The sequence below is a fragment of the Heptranchias perlo genome, chromosome 2 (genome assembly GCF_035084215.1).
Source record: "Heptranchias perlo isolate sHepPer1 chromosome 2, sHepPer1.hap1, whole genome shotgun sequence".
NCBI lineage: Eukaryota > Metazoa > Chordata > Chondrichthyes > Hexanchiformes > Hexanchidae > Heptranchias > Heptranchias perlo.
Window position 1 is genome coordinate 136,439,068 of NC_090326.1, and position 20,231 is coordinate 136,459,298.

Consider the following 20,231-nt stretch of genomic DNA (forward strand, 5'->3'; position numbering starts at 1 on the left):
GGTGAGATTCTGTGTCTCGTCAGTGTTGGTGAGATTCGGTATATAGTCAATGTTGGTGAGACTGTGTATAGTCAGTGTTGGTGAGACTCTGTTTCTAATCTGTGTTGGTGAGGCTCTGTGTATCGTCAGTGTTGGTGAGTCTCTGTATATTGTCAGTGTCGGTGCGATTCTGTATATCGTCAGTGTGGGTGAGACTCGTGTATAGTCATTGTTGGTGAGATTCTGTGTATAGTCAGTGTTGGTGAGACTGTATATTGTCAGTGTTGGTGAGATTCTGTGTCTCGTCAGTGTTGGTGAGATTCGGTATATAGTCAATGTTGGTGAGACTGTATATTGTCAGTGTTGGTGAGATTCTGTGTATAATCATTGTGGGTGAGGTTCTGTATATTGTCAGTGTTGTTGAGGCTCTGTGTATCGTCAGTGTTGATGAGGCTCTGTATATAGTCAGTGTTGGTGTGACTCTGTGTCTCATCAGTGTTGGTGAGACGTGTGCATAGTCAGAGTTGGTGAGGCTCTGCGTATAGTCAGTGTTGATGAGATTCTGTACATAGTCAGTGTTGGTGAGGCTCTGTGTATAGTCAGTGTTGATGAGATTCTGTGTATAGTCAGTGTTGGAGATTTTGTGTGTCGTCAGTGTGGGAGAGACTCCGTATATTGTCAGTGTCGGTGCGATTCTGTATATCGTCAGTGTGGGTGAGAATCGTGTATAGTCAGTGTTGGTGAGATTCTGTTTATAGTCAGTGTTGGTGAGATTTTGTGTATCATCAGCGTTGGTGAGATTCTGTTTATAGTCAGTGTTGGTGAGATTTTGTGTATCGTCAGTGTTGGTGAGGCTCTGTATATAGTCAGTGTTGGTGAGATTTTGTGTATCGTCAGTGTGGTGAGGCTCTGTATGTAGTCAGTGTTGGTGAGATTCTGTGTATAGTCAGTGTTGGTGAGGCTCTGTATGTAGTCAGTGTTGGTGAGACTCTGTGTATAGTCAGTGTTATTGAGACTCTGTTTATAGTCAGTGATGGTGAGAGTCTGTATGTTGTCAGTGGTGGTGAGACTGCATATTGTCAGTGTTGGTGAGATTCTGTGTGTAATCATTGTGGGTGAGATTCTGTTTATAGTCAGTGTTGGTGAGGCTCTGTGTATAGTCAGTGATGGTGAGACTCTGTGTCTCATCAGTGTTGGTGAGGCTCTGTGTATAGTCAGTGTTGGTGAGGCTCTGTGTATAGTCAGTGATGGTGAGATTCTGTACATAGTCAATGTTGGTGAGCCTCTGTCTATAGTCAGTGAGGGTGAGACTGTGTATAGTCAGTGTTGGTGAGACTCTGTTTCTAATCTGCGTTGGTGAGGCTCTGTGTATCGTCAGTGTTGGTGAGTCTCTGTATATTGTCAGTGTCGGTGCGATTCTGTATATAATCATTGTGGGTAAGGTTCTGTATATTGTCAGTGTTGTTGAGGCTCTGTGTATAGTCAGTGTTGATGAGATTCTGTATGTAGTCAGTGTTGGTGTGGCTCTGTATATAGTCAGTGTTGGTGAGACTCTGTGTCTCATCAGTGTTGGTGAGACGCTGTGTATATTCAGTGTTGTTGATACTCTGTTTATAGTCAGTGTGGATGAGGCTCTGTATATCATCAGTGTTGGTGAGACTTTGTGTATGATCAGTGTTGGTGACATTCTGTGTGTAGTCAGTGTTGGTGAGGCTCTGTGTATAATCAGTGTTGGTGAGAGTCTGTAAATAGTTAGTGTTGGTGAGACTCTGTGTTTAGTCAGTGTTGGAGATTTTGTGTATCGTCAGTGTTGGTGAGGCTCTGTATAGAGTCAGTGTTGGTGAGATTTTGTGTATCGTCAGTGTTGGTGAGGCTCTGTGTATAGTCAGTGTTGGTGAGATTCTGTATATAGTCAGTGTTGGTGAGACTCTGTGTACAGTCAGTGTTATTGAGATTCTGTGTTAGTCAGTGTTGGTGAGAGTCTGCATATTGTCAGTGTTGTTGAGGCTCTGTGTATAGTCAGTGTTGATGAGATTCTGTGTATAGTCAGTGTTGGTGTGCCTCTGTGTATAGTCAGTGTTGGTGCGGCTCCGTATATAGTCAGTGTTGGTGAGATTCTGTGTATAGTCAGTGTTGGTGAGGCTCTGTATATTGTCAGTGTCGGTGAGATTCTGTATATAGTCAGTGTTCGTGCGATTCTGTATGTAGTCAGTGTTGGTGAGATTCTGCGTAGAGTCAGTGTTGGTGAGGCTCTGTGTATAGTCAGTGTTGGTGACACTCTGTGTATAGTCAGTGTTGGTGAGACTCTGTATGTAGTCAGTGTTGGTGAGGTTCTGTGTATAGTCAGTGTTGGTGAGATTCTGTATATAGTCAGTGTTGGTGAGGCTCTGTGCATAGTCAGTGTTGATGAGATTCTGTATATAGTCAGTGTTGGTGAGACTCTGTATATAGTCAGTGTTGGTGAGATTTTGTGTATCGTCAATGTGGGTGAGGCTCTGTATGTAGTCAGTGTTGGTGAGATTCTGTGTCTCGTCAGTGTTGGTGAGGCTCTGTGTACAGTCAGTGTTGGTGAGGCTCTGTATATAGTCAGTGTTGGTGAGATTTTGTGTATCGTCAGTGTGGGTGAGGCTCTGTATGTAGTCAGTGTTGGTGAGATTCTGTGTATAGTCAGTGTTGGTGACACTCTGTGTACAGTCAGTGTTGGTGACACTCTGTTTAAAGTCAGTGTTGGTAAGGCCCGGTATATAGTCAGTGTTGGTGAGACTTTGTGTATCGTCAGACTTCGTGAGACTCTGTGTATAGTTAGTCTTGGTGAGACTCTGTGTGTAGTCAGTGTCGGTGAGATTCTGTGTATAGTCAGTGTTCGTGCGATTCTGTATATCGTCAGTGTCGGTGAGATTCTGTGTAGAGTCAGTGTTCGCGCGATTCCGTATATCGTCAGTGTTGGTGAGATTCTGCGTAGAGTCAGTGTTGGTGAGGCTCTGTGTATAGTCACTGTTGGTGACACTCTGTGTATAGTCAGTGTCGGTGAGGCTCTGTGTATAGTCAGTGTTGGTGAGGCTCTGTATATTGTCAGTGTCGGTGAGGCTCTGTGTATAGTCAGTGTTGGTGAGATTCTGTGTAGAGTCAGTGTTGGTGAGGCTCTGTGTATAGTCAGTGTTGGTGAGATTCTGTGTATAGTCAGTGTTGGTGACACTCTGTGTACAGTCAGTGTTGGTGAGGCTCTGTATATTGTCAGTGTCGGTGAGGCTCTGTGTATAGTCAGTGTTGGTGAGGCTCTGTGTACAGTCAGTGTTGGTGAGATTCTGTATATAGTCATTGTTGGTGAGGCTCTGTGTATAGTCAGTGTTGGTGAGGTTCTGTGTATCGTCAGTGTTGGTGAGGTTCTGTGTATAGTCAGTGTTGGTGAGTCTCTGTATATTGTCAGTGTTGTTGAGGCTCTGTGTATAGTCAGTGTTGATGAGATTCTGTATGTAGTCAGTGTTGGTGTGCCTCTGTGTATAGTCAGTGTTGGTGCGGCTCCGTATATAGTCAGTGTTGGTGAGATTCTGTGTATAGTCAGTGTTGGTGAGTCGCTGTGTAAAGTCAGTTGTGCTGAGGCTCTGTATATTGTCAGTGTTGGTGAGACTCTGTGTATCATCAGTGTAGGTGAGTCTCTGTATATTGTCAGTGTCGGTGAGATTCTGTGTATATTCAGTGTTGGTGAGGCTCTGTATATTGTCAGTGTTGGTGAGACTCTGTGTATAGTCAGTGTTGGTGAGATTCTGTGTATAGTCAGTGTTGGTGAGACGCTGTGTATAGTCAGTGTTGGTGAGACTCTGTGTGTAGTCAGTGTTGGTGACACTCTGTTTAAAGTCAGTGTTGGTAAGGCCCGGTATATAGTCAGTGTTGGTGAGACTTTGTGTATCGTCAGACTTCGTGAGACTCTGTGTATAGTTAGTCTTGGTGAGACTCTGTGTGTAGTCAGTGTTGGTGAGACTGTGTATAGTCAGTGTTGGTGAGGCTCTGTGTATAGTCAGTGTTGGCGAGGTTCTGTGTATAGTCAGTGTTGGTGAGTCTCTGTATATAGTCAGTGTTGGCGAGGTTCTGTGTATAGTCAGTGTTGTTGAGGCTCTGTGCATAGTCAGTGTTGATGAGATTCTGTATGTAGTCAGTGTTGGTGTGCCTCTGTGTATCGTCAGTGTGGGTGAGGCTCTGTATATAGTCAGTGTTGGTGAGATTCTGTATATAGTCAGTGTTGGTGAGGTTCTGTGTATCGTCAGTGTTGGTGAGACACTGTGTATAGTCAGTATTGGTGAGACTCTGTATGTAGTCAGTGTTGGTGAGATTCTGCATATCGTCAGTATCGGTGAGACTCTGTGTGTAGTCAGTGTTGTTGAGACTGATATTGTCAGTGTTGGTGAGACTCTGTGTGTAGTCAATGTTGGTGAGATTCTGTGTATAGTCAGTGTCGGTGAGACTCTGTGCATCGTCAATGTTGGTGAGACTCTGTTTCTAATCTGCGTTGGTGAGGCTCTGTGTATCGTCAGTGTTGGTGAGACTCTGTATATTGTCAGTGTCGGTGCGATTCTGTATATCGTCAGTGTGGGTGAGAATCGTGTATAGTCAGTGTTGCTGAGATTCTGTGTGTAGTCATTGATGGTGAGATTCTGTATATAGTCAATGTTGGTGAGACTCGGTGTATAGTCAGTGTTGGTGAGACTCTGTATGGAGTCAGTGTTGGTTAGACTCTGTGTATAGTCAGTGTTGGTGAGATTCGGTTTATAGTCAATGTTGGTGAGACTCTGTGCATAGTCAGTGTTGGTGAGATTCTGTGTATAATCATTGTGGATGAGGTTCTGTATATTGTCAGTGTTGTTGAGGCTCTGTGTATCGTCAGTGTTGATGAGGCTCTGTATATAGTCAGTGTTGGTGAGATTCTGTACATAGTCAGAGTTGGTGAGGCTCTGTGCATAGTCAGTGTTGATGAGATTCTATATATAGTCAGTGTTGGTGAGACTCTGTATATAGTCAGTGTTGGTGAGATTTTGTGTATCGTCAATGTGGGTGAGGCTCTGTATGTAGTCAGTGTTGGTGAGATTCTGTGTCTCGTCAGTGTTGGTGAGGCTCTGTGTACAGTCAGTGTTGGTGAGGCTCTGTATATAGTCAGTGTTGGTGAGATTTTGTGTATCGTCAGTGTGGGTGAGGCTCTGTATGTAGTCAGTGTTGGTGACACTCTGTGTATAGTCAGTGTTGGTGAGGCTCTGTATATTGTCAGTTTCGGTGAGGCTCTGTGTATAGTCAGTATGGTGAGGCTCTGTATATAGTCAGTGTTGGTGAGATTTTGTGTATCGTCAGTGTGGGTGAGGCTCTGTATGTAGTCAGTGTTGGTGAGATTCTGTGTATAGTCAGTGTTGGTGACACTCTGTGTATAGTCAGTGTTGGTGAGATTCTGTGTATAGTCAGTGTTGGTGACACTCTGTGTACAGTCAGTGTTGGTGAGGTTCTGTATATTGTCAGTGTCGGTGAGATTCTGTATATAGTCAGTGTTGGTGAGGCTCTGTGTACAGTCAGTGTTGGTGAGATTCTGTATATAGTCATTGTTGGTGAGGCTCTGTGTATAGTCAGTGTTGGTGAGGTTCTGTGTATCGTCAGTGTTGGTGAGGTTCTGTGTATAGTCAGTGTTGATGAGATTCTGTATGTAGTCAGTGTTGGTGTGCCTCTGTGTATAGTCAGTGTTGGTGCGGCTCCGTATATAGTCAGTGTTGGTGAGATTCTGTGTATAGTCAGTGTTGGTGAGACGCTGTGTATAGTCAGTGTTGGTGAGGCTCTGTATATTGTCAGTGTTGGTGAGACTCTGTGTGTCATCAGTGTAGGTGAGTCTCTGTATATTGTCAGTGTCGGTGAGATTCTGTGTATATTCAGTGTTGGTGAGGCTCTGTATATTGTCAGTGTTGGTGAGACTCTGTGTATAGTCAGTGTTGGTGAGATTCTGTGTATAGTCAGTGTTGGTGAGACGCTGTGTATAGTCAGTGTTGGTGAGACTCTGTTTAAAGTCAGTGTTGGTAAGGCCCGGTATATAGTCAGTGTTGGTGAGACTTTGTGTATCGTCAGACTTCGTGAGACTCTGTGTATAGTTAGTCTTGGTGAGACTCTGTGTGTAGTCAGTGTCGGTGAGATTCTGTGTATAGTCAGTGTTCGCGCGATTCTGTATATCGTCAGTGTTGGTGAGATTCTGCGTAGAGTCAGTGTTGGTGAGGCTCTGTGTATAGTCAGTGTTGGTGACACTCTGTGTATAGTCAGTGTTGGTGAGGCTCTGTATATTGTCAGTGTCGGTGAGGCTCTGTGTATAGTCAGTGTTGGTGAGGCTCTGTATATTGTCAGTGTCGGTGAGGCTCTGTGTATAGTCAGTGTTGGTGAGATTCTGTGTAGAGTCAGTGTTGGTGAGGCTCTGTGTAGTCAGTGTTGGTGAGATTCTGTGTATAGTCATTGTTGGTGACACTCTGTGTACAGTCAGTGTTGGTGAGGCTCTGTATATTGTCAGTGTCGGTGAGGCTCTGTGTATAGTCAGTGTTGGTGAGGCTCTGTGTACAGTCAGTGTTGGTGAGATTCTGTATATAGTCATTGTTGGTGAGGCTCTGTGTATAGTCAGTGTTGGTGAGGTTCTGTGTATCGTCAGTGTTGGTGAGGTTCTGTGTATAGTCAGTGTTGGTGAGTCTCTGTATATTGTCAGTGTTGTTGAGGCTCTGTGTATAGTCAGTGTTGATGAGATTCTGTATGTAGTCAGTGTTGGTGTGCCTCTGTGTATAGTCAGTGTTGGTGCGGCTCCGTATATAGTCAGTGTTGGTGAGATTCTGTGTATAGTCAGTGTTGGTGAGACGCTGTGTATAGTCAGTGTTGGTGAGGCTCTGTATATTGTCAGTGTTGGTGAGACTCTGTGTATCATCAGTGTAGGTGAGTCTCTGTATATTGTCAGTGTCGGTGAGATTCTGTGTATATTCAGTGTTGGTGAGGCTCTGTATATTGTCAGTGTTGGTGAGACTCTGTGTATAGTCAGTGTTGGTGAGATTCTGTGTATAGTCAGTGTTGGTGAGACGCTGTGTATAGTCAGTGTTGGTGAGACTCTGTGTGTAGTCAGTGTTGGTGACACTCTGTTTAAAGTCAGTGTTGGTAAGGCCCGGTATATAGTCAGTGTTGGTGAGACTTTGTGTATCGTCAGACTTCGTGAGACTCTGTGTATAGTTAGTCTTGGTGAGACTCTGTGTGTAGTCAGTGTTGGTGAGACTGTGTATAGTCAGTGTTGGCGAGGTTCTGTGTATAGTCAGTGTTGGTGAGGCTCTGTGTATAGTCAGTGTTAGTGAGATTCTGTGTATAGTCAGTGTTGGTGACACTCTGTGTACAGTCAGTGTTGGTGAGGCTCTGTATATTGTCAGTGTTGGTGAGACTCTGTGTATCATCAGTGTAGGTGAGTCTCTGTATATTGTCAGTGTCGGTGAGATTCTGTGTATATTCAGTGTTGGTGAGGCTCTGTATATTGTCAGTGTTGGTGAGACTCTGTGTATAGTCAGTGTTGGTGAGATTCTGTGTATAGTCAGTGTTGGTGAGACGCTGTGTATAGTCAGTGTTGGTGAGACTCTGTGTGTAGTCAGTGTTGGTGACACTCTGTTTAAAGTCAGTGTTGGTAAGGCCCGGTATATAGTCAGTGTTGGTGAGACTTTGTGTATCGTCAGACTTCGTGAGACTCTGTGTATAGTTAGTCTTGGTGAGACTCTGTGTGTAGTCAGTGTTGGTGAGACTGTGTATAGTCAGTGTTGGCGAGGTTCTGTGTATAGTCAGTGTTGGTGAGTCTCTGTATATAGTCAGTGTTGGCGAGGTTCTGTGTATAGTCAGTGTTGGTGAGGCTCTGTGTATAGTCAGTGTTAGTGAGATTCTGTGTATAGTCAGTGTTGGTGACACTCTGTGTACAGTCAGTGTTGGTGAGGCTCTGTATATTGTCAGTGTCGGTGAGGCTCTGTGTATAGTCAGTGTTGGTGAGGCTCTGTGTACAGTCAGTGTTGATGAGATTCTGTATATAGTCATTGTTGGTGAGGCTCTGTATATTGTCTGTGTCGGTGAGGCTCTGTGTATAGTCAGTGTGTGTGACGCTCTTTATATTGTCAGTGTTGGTGAGGCTCAGTATATTGTCAGTGTTGGTCAGATTCTGTATATCGTTAGTCTTGGTGAGACTGTGTCTCGTCAGTGTTGGTGAGAATCTGTGTGTAGTCAGTGTTGGTGAGACTCTGTTTATAGTCAGTGTTGGTGAGGCCCGGTATATAGTCAGTGTTGGTGAGACTTTGTGTATCGTCAGTGTGGGTGAGGCTCTGTATAAAGTCAGTGTTGGTGAGGCTCTGTATATAGTCAGTGTTGGTGAGACTGTGTATCGTCAGTGTGGGTGAGGCTCTGTATATAGTCAGTGTTGGTGAGGCTCTGTCACCAGTGTTTCACAAAGCAAAAATCGTCCACTTTATTGTATTGGTAACTAAAGTGAAACAGAGCAGAACAAATATCACTCTGACAGACATTCGATTCCCACTCACACTACATTAGCCTCTGCTTTAAGTGGAGCAATACCTCCAGGGTGACATTACCCTGTATTGAAGTATGGACTACTTTTAATTTTCACAGTTTCAATTAAATTTGAACATCTGTTTGACCATCTATAATTAACAACGAATGGCATATGTGAGTCAACAGTTGTGAAGAATTTAATTTAAAAAAAATTAAATCTAAATAGTAAATAAAAGTGATCATAAATTATAATAGCTCCAAAAATTGCTTTTTAACTTTCAAGCTCTAACAATTAAGTATTGACTACAAATAACATTCAGATTGGGATCCATTTCGAAAAAGTGACTATTTCTGAAACCAAGTCAAGATCTTGAACCATGTGGTCTATTTACCAATGGTGGGGACCCCTATTCTGTATCATTAATACAATTTGGGAGAAAATACAAGAAATTAGAGCATTCCCAATGGAAAGACACTGAAGGGTGTGGATGAAGAGAGAGACTTAGGGGTTCAAATATATAATTTTCTGAAAATGGAAGTGGAGGTAGATAAACGTGTTAAAAAGGCCAAGAGCATTTTGGGTTTTTAAATAGGGGCATGGAGTATAAGAGTAAAGAAGTAATGATAAATTTATACAAAACTTTGGTTAAGGCCACAGTTAGAGTACTTCGTGCAGTTTTGGGCACCCCATTATAGAAAGGACATTAAAGACATAGAGACATAGTACAATGAAGATTTACCAGGATGGTGTCAGGGATGAGAAACTACAGTTATGAGGAGAGACTTGAGATACCAGGACAATTTTCTGCTGGAGCAGAGAAGGCTAAATGGAGATTTAATTGAGCTTTCTATAATTCTGAATGGTTTTAGTGAGAGAGAATAGGGAAAGAACATATCTTCTGGTTGGTGAGTCAATGGCAAGGGGATCGCCAATTGGTCACTTAGAGAGTAAGAAGAGAGGTTAGGAGCAATTTCTTTATGCTGAGAGTTGCTGGAGTGTGGAATGCTCAAAGTGATTGAGACAGAGATCATTGCCTCTTTTAAGTGAAAACTGGATAAATAGTTAAAGCAGAGGAAGATACAGAACTGCAGGGCAACGAGTTTAGTTTTGGATTTCTCCAGCAAAGACCTGGCATAGATGCAATGGCCTGAACGTTCTCTTCCTGTGCTGTAAACTTCTGCGGTTATAGGCCAGTTACACTGCATAGTTTGAATCAATATAAACTGTCTGATTAATTTGGGTGTGAAGGTACCAGAATCATATTTAGGCAAAAGGTGGAAGATAAAATCCAGGAAATGAATAACTGCAGTAAGTGCAAAACAAAGGGATGTAAATCTTTGAAATTCTCTACCCCAGAGGGCTGTGGATGCTCAGTCATTGAGTATATTCAAGGCTGAGATCGATAGATTTTTGGACTCCAAGGGAATCAAGGGATATGGGGATCGGGCAGGAAAGTGGAGTTGAGGTCGAAGATCATCCATGATCTTATTGAATGGCGAAGCAGGCTCGAGGGGCTGTATTGGCCTCCTCCTGCTCCTATTTCTTATATTGTTATGTTCTTAATGTTTAAGAAGATCATGTTTTTTGGTTAGAGAAAGATGCGGAGCTGCTCACTGTATCTCAGTCCTGTTTTGCTCTCAGTAGGTACTGGTCTCAGGTCAACACCTGCACTGTTATGGTGTTCTCATTCCCTCTAGGTCCCAGGACTAGAAACCAAACATGTCTGGTGAGTGATATTAGTAACCAAAATATGTGGTATTCAACCAAAATATTATTTATGGGATTGCTTGGTTATGAAATTGTTTGACATTGTTTATTTCAGTGGGCTCTACTCTAACATTTATATTCATTAAAAATAAGCTTTTTGGATTTCTAATCTTGCATTACTCACTTTATTGAGGAGCCAAATGTTAATACTGGTTGGTTACTCTGCTCTCCCTTGTGTAGTGCATTTATTTCCCAATTTTGTGCTGGCATAGCCAATTCCAATTATAGTCACAGCCCATTACAGATAACTACAGTAAAGCTACAATATAAAATAATTATACAAAAATGCAGGGGAAAAAAACTCATGTTTGTTCAGATTTGGGAAATGAATCTGCCAACCACCCCCTTCCAGATAGCCAACAAAAACATATATTTTGGCTGTATGATCTAGAACTTCTGATTTACTATGACATTCTATACACTTATATGTTTGAAATAGTACAAGTGAAGCTGCAATTGCTAATAACAGATAAGTTTGTTATAGTTTAAAGTCTTTGTAGGGTGGCCCAATATGTTGGAGCTGCCAGGACCTGGGTCTGCGTCCTGCAAGGGGCGAGTTCCTGATTTCAGATCCAACACTACAGTGAGATGTCAAGCAGAAACTGGTGCCTGCCACATTGAAAGAAAATTGGATGTTCTCGTGGACCTCCATTGGACAGTGAAAGAAACATTAGCAGGGACTGGCGAGAAAGTGGTTTGTCTACCCATTCATCTGGGGATTGGATGTGGCACAGGAAGAGGGGAAGGACGAGAGAGAAAAATAGAAATGTTCAGTCTACATTTAGTGAAAGATAAAAGGAAATTAAAATTAATATTTTCAACTTTTCACATTGTGACCTTGCTTTGTAAACAAAGTATCCCATTTAAAGAAGGAAAACACCAATTTCTCAAACTGTTGATACTAAATTTGGATCATAAAATGCAAATTTAACAGTTTCAGAGTAACTCTCACATTGGTTTGCTTATTCTGAGATGATGTGGCCTCTTCATAAAATGTAATGTCCTTCTTGTCCATTTAACAATGAGTTATGTCAGCTGTGGCTCAATTGGTAGCACTCTTACCTCTGACTCAGAAGGTTGGGTGTTCAAGTCCCACTCCAGAGACTCAAACACAAAATCTTAGGCTAGAAAAGAGAAGGCTGAGGAGTGACCTACTAGGGCCTTTAAGACAATAAAAGGTTTTGATAGGGTAGAGAAAATGTTGCCACTTGTGGAGGAATCCAAAACTAGAGATCATAAATATAAGATAGTCACTAATAAATCCAATAGGGAATTCAGGAGAAACTTCCTTACCCAAAGAGTGGTAAGAGTGTGAAACATGCCATCACAAGGAATAGATGCATTTAAAGGGAAGCTAGATAAGCACATGGGGGGAAAGGAAAAGAAGGATATGGTGATAGGGTTAGATGAAGTATGGTAGAAAGAGGCTTCTGTGGAACATAAACATTGGCAAGGACCAGTTGGGTTGAAAGACCTGGTTCTCTGCTGTAGTCTCAATGTGACACTCCAGTGCAGCACTGAGGAATCACTGCACTGTCGGAGGTTCTGTCTTTCTGATGAGATGTTTAACTGAGACCCCATTTGCTTTCTCAGGTGGAAGTAAAAGATTCCACTGCACTATTTGGAAGAAGAGCAGGGGAGTTCTCCTCGCTGTTCTGGCCAATATTTGTCCTCAACTAACATCACTAAGAACAGATTATCTGGGCATTATCACATTATTGTTTATGGAACTTTGCTGTGCGCAAATTGGCTGCCGCATTTCCTACATTACAACAGTGACTACACTTCAAAAGTACTTCATTGGCTGTAAAGTGCTTTGGGACGTCCTGATGTCATGAAAGGCGCTATATAAATGCAAGTCTTTCTTCCTTTTTAAAAAAAAAGTCTTCCATAAAATAACAGATACAATTGAAACTAATCTCCTCCCTTTGTCCCCACCCACCCCCCACTGCTGCCCCCCAGAGCAGCCAGTCAGTTACATACTTCCTTGTGGCATGTACTGCCACCATTGGTCTACTGATCAGCCAGAAGGAGAGACACTTCCATATAGTGAGATGGATGGTCACCTCTCTCACTGCAAAATGAGCACATAGTAGCCTAGAGGAAACTGCACTGTTTGGATGTACTGGTAGCTGGGTTTCAGCACAGGTCATGAGTGTGGCTCAGAGTACAGCAATGAAAATCTAACAGTGCTGTACTACCAGGTCACTCCAAAACAAAATTGTAGTTTGATCATTAGCAAATTCAAGTAAAGATTTAGAACCTCGGGCACTTAGTAAACACATGAAATAAATTAACTAGTGTTAACTTGTGGCAAGGAAGCGATACCCTGTGAATTGCGAATCGCCACAAATTGCTGGCCGATATGCGCCGCTCCGCCTTTAGATTTGCAAAAACGGCATCTCGCACTTAACCTCCCCGTGATTTTCATGAAGTTGCTGCATTTGAACATTAATTGCCCATTAAACTCGCCACAGAAAGTTAAGTCTAGTAATTAATAGTGTAAGTACCCTTTTAACGATGTGATAATTGTTAATGACTGCCAATCAACCTCTCTTGCCCAGAAAGTGAACCGTTATAAGTGTGGAATCTCATTCCTCCTGATAGTGAATTGTTGTTGGAGATTTTAAAAATGTCAAATTTTAAAATTAATTTTTTTTTTACTTTTCCTTTCTGGCTCTTTTTTCTCTCTCTCTTAATCCAATCTTTCTTTCCTTCTCTTTATTTCTCTTTTTGTACCTGATTTGACATTGAACTCACTCACTCTAATTCACCCTCCTTCTCAGTCCTTCCTCTGTTTATTTCTCAATCCTTTAATCTCATTGGTTAAGGAGACTGTTTCTCCTATGTTGTTCACCAGGGACCCAGATGCCCCGTTGCCCTCACTGTGCCGTTATCAGCTCACACTTCCAGCAACTTTGTGGGCAAAACATTTTTAAACTGAAGGGTGCAGGAATAAGTCGAACTAACAGGGCACGCTGTGAGATGCCCGGCTCCAGCAAATTCTGGGCCTTAGTTTTTGGGTTGCATATAAATCAGATCCAGTAAGTAGAGCACAAATCTGCAAGTAGAATGAACAAACTTTTAACAGAAATGCTGCAAATGATTGCTGGCGCTGATTGCTTATGAAAATATTTGTTTTCCAATTCTGTAAGGATTCCCGATTCGGCATCTCTCCGAATCACTTAAAGTTTACAAAGCAGTGTTTCTTTTTTGGTAATTGCTGTTTTTTCTCTCTTTATCCCTTTGTGAAATGTCCCTAGATTACACACTTTCTGAAATCAAGCTGAAGACCTGTTCCAATGGCTCAGACAATTTGTTCTATAGATGCGTGCTAGGAGATGCAAAGAGCGGCTTGAAGTGCCAGGCTTTCTGATTGTCTCTCCTTCCTTGTTGGGAAGTGTCTGATCTCCATTCAGTGCCTCACCATGCTGCATGGTTTAGATCAGGAACTTAGTATGTGGAAGAATTACTGCCTGAACCCACAACTTAGCAGTCCATTGCATAGCACGTCTGAGCTCCCTAAGTACATTGCACTACAGTATCTTGTTCTTACTCAGCAATTTGCTACAGAAGAAGGCCTTGTCTTAGGCAGAAGACAGAAGCTCCAATTTTCTGATGGGTACTCCCTCACCTCCCCCCCTCATTTAAGTAGACTATAGACACATGAAAAGCTTGCCCAATTGCTTGGCCGGTAGCACCCTTATCTAGGAATTGGATAGTGTGGCAAAGCAGCACCTCTTTAAATGCCAATCTTTAAAGGGGAAGTTGTGGTGGGGACAGTAAAGTGGAATAATTGGGCAATACTGCTCCCGTTCCTGCTGCAGAGTCAGGGGTCCTGCTGCAGGAGGTGCAGCAAAGGAGGGTGGGCTCTGTTTGGGGCTGAAGGCCACCCTCCAGCTAAAGCACACGTTTAAGCTGCACTGAAGGAATCGCCAACCGAGTCCACGCAGTCAACCATGTCCCTTATACCTGTGTGCAAATGAGAAAGACATTTGCTGATAACCTCTCTCCCTCCAAAAAAAACAGAAGGAAAGTAAAGAGGTAGATTGAAAATTTACTGATAGGACGCAAAGTAGAAAAAACTGGGAGGTTAAATGAAAAAGCAAAACAAAATGCAAAAGTCAAACAACTGAGATGAAGGAACTGGGTAATACAGTAGGCTGGAGCACTGCCATCTCAGCTCTGAATCTGTTTAACACAGCACTTTCAAGCCGTCAGTCTGATCTAGCCTTTGAATCTACATCAGATTGAGGGCTTGAAAGTGCTGTGTTAAATGCAGCTGTAAGTGTCCTGTATGATTGGACAGTCTCAATCCAACTCCTAAACCACAACCCAAAAGCTTTGCATAATTCTACACTGATCAATAATGAATTTGCAATCATACTGCATGTTATAAGTTTACTCATTTAGGTGTATTCTTTTTCGCAGTTGGCAGCCTCTTCCTATCTGATGCTGAAAATACATGATTAATAGGTTAATCTTCAGTTCTGTGTCATTTGATTTGCTGAAAACAGAAGCCTTTGGAAAAGGTTTTTAGCATTAAAATGGCATTTAAAAAAAAAGTTGCTCCCATAAAATTGATAGAAACAAAAAGATAAACAACAAAAACTAGAGAGAGTATAGGGAAGAACAGGAGGGGAAAAGGGTGAGCACACATGAAGCATTTAATTTTTTTTTCTTATGTATTTTAATTATTTATTTTAGTAGTTTAGGGTTAATATTACTATCTCTAATGTCTGACGACTTGCGAAGTATGTAGTGGTATTCCTGCAAGGTCCATAAAGAGATGCAATTCAAACTCTCTTCCAAAGGAACAATCATTTAATTGTTTAACAAAAAAAAAGTCAAGTACCTCTGTATGAGGGTTTGTTTATTCTAAAATGCACCCATCCAATGAAATGCTTTTTTCTACAATAGGATGGTAATGTTGCAGGTTAGAGCGTGGCCACAGCTGCAGTGTCTGACGGCGGAACTTGCCAATCAGTACATGACTAGTGTGTATGTTAATTAACAATATGTGTGACCCCCTCAATCAACAATAACTTGTATTTAGATAGCGTAGATGTTTCACTCGAGGTGAAATGGACACCAAACAGTCATATAAGCGTTAGGAAAGATGAACAAAAGTATGGTCAAAAACATAGGTTTTGAGGGGAGGGGACAGGGTTAAAGTTGATGAGTGATGTAAGAAAGGCTTGCATTTATATAGAGCCTTTCATGTCCTCAGGATGTCCCAAACTGCTTCACAACCAATGAATTACTGTTGAAGTATAGTCACTGTTGTTAAGTAGGCATCACTCTTCCTCCAAAGTACCTTGGGATATTTTGTTATGCAAAAGGTGCTATAAAATGTACGTTTTGAATTCAGATTGAAGGTTACATTAAATAAGAAATATTAATCTGAACGAGCTTCATTTGTAACTTAAAGCACAGTACTGAGTTTTTGAATGTGAAAAGTACTTTTTAATGTGATGAGTACGCACTGGGGGTGAAATTGGGCTGTTTAGCGCCCGTTTTTTAGGCGCCACGCGGCCAACTAAGTCTCGAAAATGGGGTCCGAGAGGCGCGCGCGCAATGCCGGTGGGAAGTGCGCAGGATGCCATCTTGGTAAAGGGGTTTGCATATGTGCCCCTAACGTCCACCGGCAGCATGCAGAGTAGGAAGAATATGACACGAATCAGTATGCAATGCTGATTTAAAAGGACTGCTATTTTGGAACACCACACTCCATCCAATGCACTGTCTTAACATCGCACAGTTGAACGTGACTTAAAGGGCATGAAAGATCCCCCTCACCAGTAGTATATAAAGGGACCTTGCAGGAGTTATAGGTTAGTTGCTGGATTATTTTTTCTGGCTGCTAGTGCATTTGTACGTGTTTTTGGAGGTTTCCTATACTTGGATTAAGTTTCAATACTCTACAGGGAGTTGGCAGGCTGGCTGACAGGCAACAGCAAGGGCCTTGGCGGAGTAGCAGGCGTGAGAGCAGGAGTGCTGTCATCCTGAGAGAGGACAGCAGGTTCATGTTCCATGGAGCCACTGCCACTTGCTGCCTCCTGTTATGTGCCACTTTCTCCTGCAAGAGAGCGGGAAGTGTGTCAGTGAGTGTCCTGCAAGATATTTGGGTGATGTGGCTGTCATGGTTGAATAGCTACCAGTGTGTGTGAACTGTGAGTTGTGGGTGTGAGGCTTGCAACAGTGCTAAGTGTTTGAGGGTAGGGCAAAGCATATGATTTGAACGTTTGAGTACTGACTGAAAGAGATTGTTGGTAGGTGGGTGATGGGGGTGTAGTGAATTGAGCAGTGGATGAGGCTGGTGGTGTAGTTGATATGATATGCCACCTGAAGCTTGAACTCACTCACCTTGACAACTCGTATCAAATCATTAAACTTCTTCCTGCACTGCATCCATGTTTTTGGAGCAATGCTCCTGGCATTTACCTCCTCCCCTACTTCTGGAGGGCCTCCTGCCCCCCCACCCACCGCGGACATTGGATGCCCCTCCTTCTCCCCACCTCTTGCACCAAGGCCTCCAATGCATCATCAGAGAACCTTGATGCACGCTCTCTCCCAGGCGCAGCTATTCTTCAAAATATCACAGCACAGATTGTTTTGAAATGACTCTCACCACATCTTGCAGCCACAATGCACCTCCCCTTTAAGAGCACAGGTAGCACTGGCTGCACACAGCAATCATTAAAAACAGCAGGTAGCACTAACGTAACGTGCCGCCTGCATCGCAACGACCGGGCATTGGTAAATCGCATACCGCACTCCCCGCGCCCGTTTTCGGGGTTATCCAATTTAACCCCCACTATCTCCTATATATGGCTTACTATGATTAGGCAGACCATTTTCTTCTAAATGTAATAATGATTATTCAATATTAGGGTTACATACCTGACCCTATGTGCACACACCAAAGAGCTCACCCAGAAGAAAAACATGCCTCTTTGTTTTGATTCAAACCTTTAGAATTACTATTATAATTTTTAAAAAGTATACACTAGGAAAGTGAGGGATTAAGGATTTATTGATAGAACATTAACTCTTAGCTAGAGAAATACATTTATTACTCAATGCTATTGAGAGCTGAGGCCATCTATTAACAATATAGTCCAATATATAATGAATAGGAGGCTCCATCGGATGGTGATTAAGTTGAGATCAAACACAGCAACAGGACAAGAGATGGAACATAAGGAGAAAACAGCATAGCACTGCGACCTACATGGTCTTCACTGTACAGCCATTCAAAAACCTGTAGACTAAGCTTCAAAAGGCTTGCTGAATTGAGGTGGCTTCTTTCCTGTAAAGAAGTAGATGAATCACAGTAAGTTCAGGAGGAAAACAAAAACTGCTGCTTGGTGTGTGTTGAATTCAAAATATAAAGTTACATTTTAAAATGAGATGCAGTCATTTGTAAGGCCTGAAGGTACTCTATTGGGACATCTGGGATTTGCAGAGTGAAGAATTATATTTAAATGGAACAATTCATTTGTTTCCATTATGATTATAATGGCAATGAAGTTTTAGATTTTAATTTAAAACAAGTAATTCTAACCGTATGTAAATCATTTAGGAGACCATATTTGTAGTGGTATGTGTAGTTTTGGACATTCATGTCATTAATGAGCTGGAGAGAGTTCTAAGAGCAAATACAAGGAGAAATCCAGTACTAGGAATGTAAGATATAAAGAAAGATTCAAAACACTGAACTTGTTTTCATTAGAGAACAGAAACCTGACAAAACTTGATATGGTGTTTAAAATCCTGAGGGGAATGGACAATGTGGATACAAGCAGGTTGTTTAACTTGGATTAGGAGTGCAGAAAGTAGACGTCGAGTATAAAATTAACCAGCTTCAAGCTAAACGTGAGATTAATAGGATTTATTACCCCACAAACTACTGCGTATGTGAAACAGACTCGCAGATAAAGCTGCGTCAGCATCTTGAGCAAAAGCAGCTGATTACTATCTGGTTAGGAGAGGAATTTGGGGAAACGTAGGTAAATACAGATAGTGATAATTGAAGGTTACATAACATAATAATTTTTTTTTAGGATCAGAAGAAGGTCGTCATTATAAATCAATCTCATCTACCTGCCTTCCCCCCCCCATATTCCTCAATCCTTTCTCTATATGCAGTAACACATCCAATTGTCTCTTGAACCCAATTATACTGTGTGCTCCAACAGCCTGATAATTTATGACGCAAGCTATGGGTGTATTATACATTTAAGTTATCTGTGAATGGTTCAAATCTCTACTTGCAATTAAAATGAATATTTCTGTTGAACGAACCAAAATCCAGCTATTTGCTATCTGCACTGACTATATTCACTTGTTAAGTGAATTTTAGCTGTTCACTTCCATTAAATAAGCTTTCCCATTTTTTGCAAATGAAAACTGCAAACACGCAACCATTTCTGTACATCACTGCACAATATATAATTCAATAATGTACCAAAATACAGCCCTGAAATGAATACATTTTGGAAATTCATGCTTTACAATCAAAAGTATAAATGAAAGTAATTGCAAACAGAAACTTTTGATAAATTATTTGCTTTGGCAAAAAAAATCATCACTTTTTCTTTAACTGAGAAACCAGGCTGAAAGGCCATGGCCCAAGGTGCACGACACTCTCAAATAGAAGACAAGGTAAATAAGGAATGATTAAATAGCGTCAATTTAATAGGCATTGACTGTATAAGTAGCTATTCAATAATTAAGATGAAATGCTGAATTCTGCAATTTTCCACCTTGATTTTTAGTACAAGATTGCATTTAGTAGCATTTGATAATTAATTGGATAGAAAGTGTAAATTGCTGGAGAGTAATAATGTAAAACTGAAACCAATAACTCTGCACAACCTTGAAAGACATTTAGAGGAAAATAATCACTGTAACTACATGTAAAATTTACAAGCACAGTTATCAGTATGAAGAATGGGGTACTGAATAAAGAGACCTGATGAATCTCCATAATTAAATGAAAACTGTATTATTGTTTCCATAATCACTGCCCAAGAAAATAAAGACTCCTATTGTTAGAACTGCTGATAAGCTAAAAGCATCATATTCCATAACAATTTTGCCTTTTGTACAGGTACAGTAGATCTGTATTTTTGAGGTTATGCCACTGAACTGCATTTTACCATTAAAATTACGCAGTCTGGTGGGCCCTTCAGTATTGCATGCTGGTGTATCCTCACGCTACGTAAGAGTTCTGCCCTAGAAAGAAGCATCTTACAAATGACAAGAAAACAGAAGAGCAAAGAGGCTTGGGGATTCAGATACACAAATCTTAAAATGTGGGAGCGCAAGTTGATAAAGCTATATTAAAAAAAGTTTATGGGAACCTAGGTTTTAAAAATAGTGTTACAATGTACATAAGCAAAGTAATGCTTAACCTACAGAGATCATTGATTGATTAGGTCACAGTTGGAATAATGGGCTCGATTTTAGGGTCGGGTTTCCAGCGGGGGGGCCCCGAAAATCCCGATATGAGGTCACGTGACCGGATCGCACCGCGATCCCGACCACTTCCGGGTTCCCCGATGATGTGCGGGGCTGCGTGCGTGGCCTCCGCTGGTGGGAATCCCGCAGGCAATTAAAGCCAGCGGGGTTCCACTTGAGAGTACTTACCTTGCTTGTTGAGGCCAGTTAATGAGCTGAATCAGCTATCAAAAGAGGAAGTGTGGGATTTTACCTGCATCGCAGACTGTTTCACACACTGGGGGAAACAGTCTCTCTCCAACCAGGCGTGTTGCAGCCAGCAGCCTGTGGCAGCTGCCAAGGTGCACTCCACGGGGGAGAGCCCTCACCCACGCAGGAGGCCACCGCGTCACATAGGGCAACCCCTGCCCCCCACCACCCCCCGCCAAGCCAGAGGACAGACCGACACGAAACCGCAGCCCCAGTCCGAGGAACCACCCACCTACCCTGCACA

The 20,231-nt window shown here is 42.1% G+C and overlaps 2 protein-coding genes across 3 annotated transcripts in view; both read right to left on the reverse strand.

The window, feature by feature from the left end:
* Positions 1-1,322: 1,322 nt before the first annotated feature.
* On the reverse strand, positions 1,323-6,448 carry LOC137332417 (paternally-expressed gene 3 protein-like). Its single transcript, XM_067996237.1, has 3 exons — positions 5,096-6,448; positions 2,373-4,952; positions 1,323-1,721 (listed from the first exon to the last, which is right to left on the reverse strand). Exons 1-3 carry the CDS (start codon positions 6,446-6,448, stop codon positions 1,323-1,325), a joined length of 4,332 nt encoding a protein of 1,443 aa, XP_067852338.1.
* A 10,843-nt stretch (positions 6,449-17,291) lies between these two features.
* The window catches only part of znf438 (zinc finger protein 438), a 257,100-nt gene continuing 254,160 nt past the window's right edge, over positions 17,292-20,231 (reverse strand). Inside the window, exon 8 of one of the 2 annotated variants that reach the window (XM_068007411.1) lies at positions 17,292-17,585. The gene's annotated coding sequence lies outside the window, so the exon portion shown is untranslated. The remainder of the gene's footprint in view (positions 17,586-20,231) is intronic. The other variant, XR_010968362.1, reaches the window with a different exon arrangement.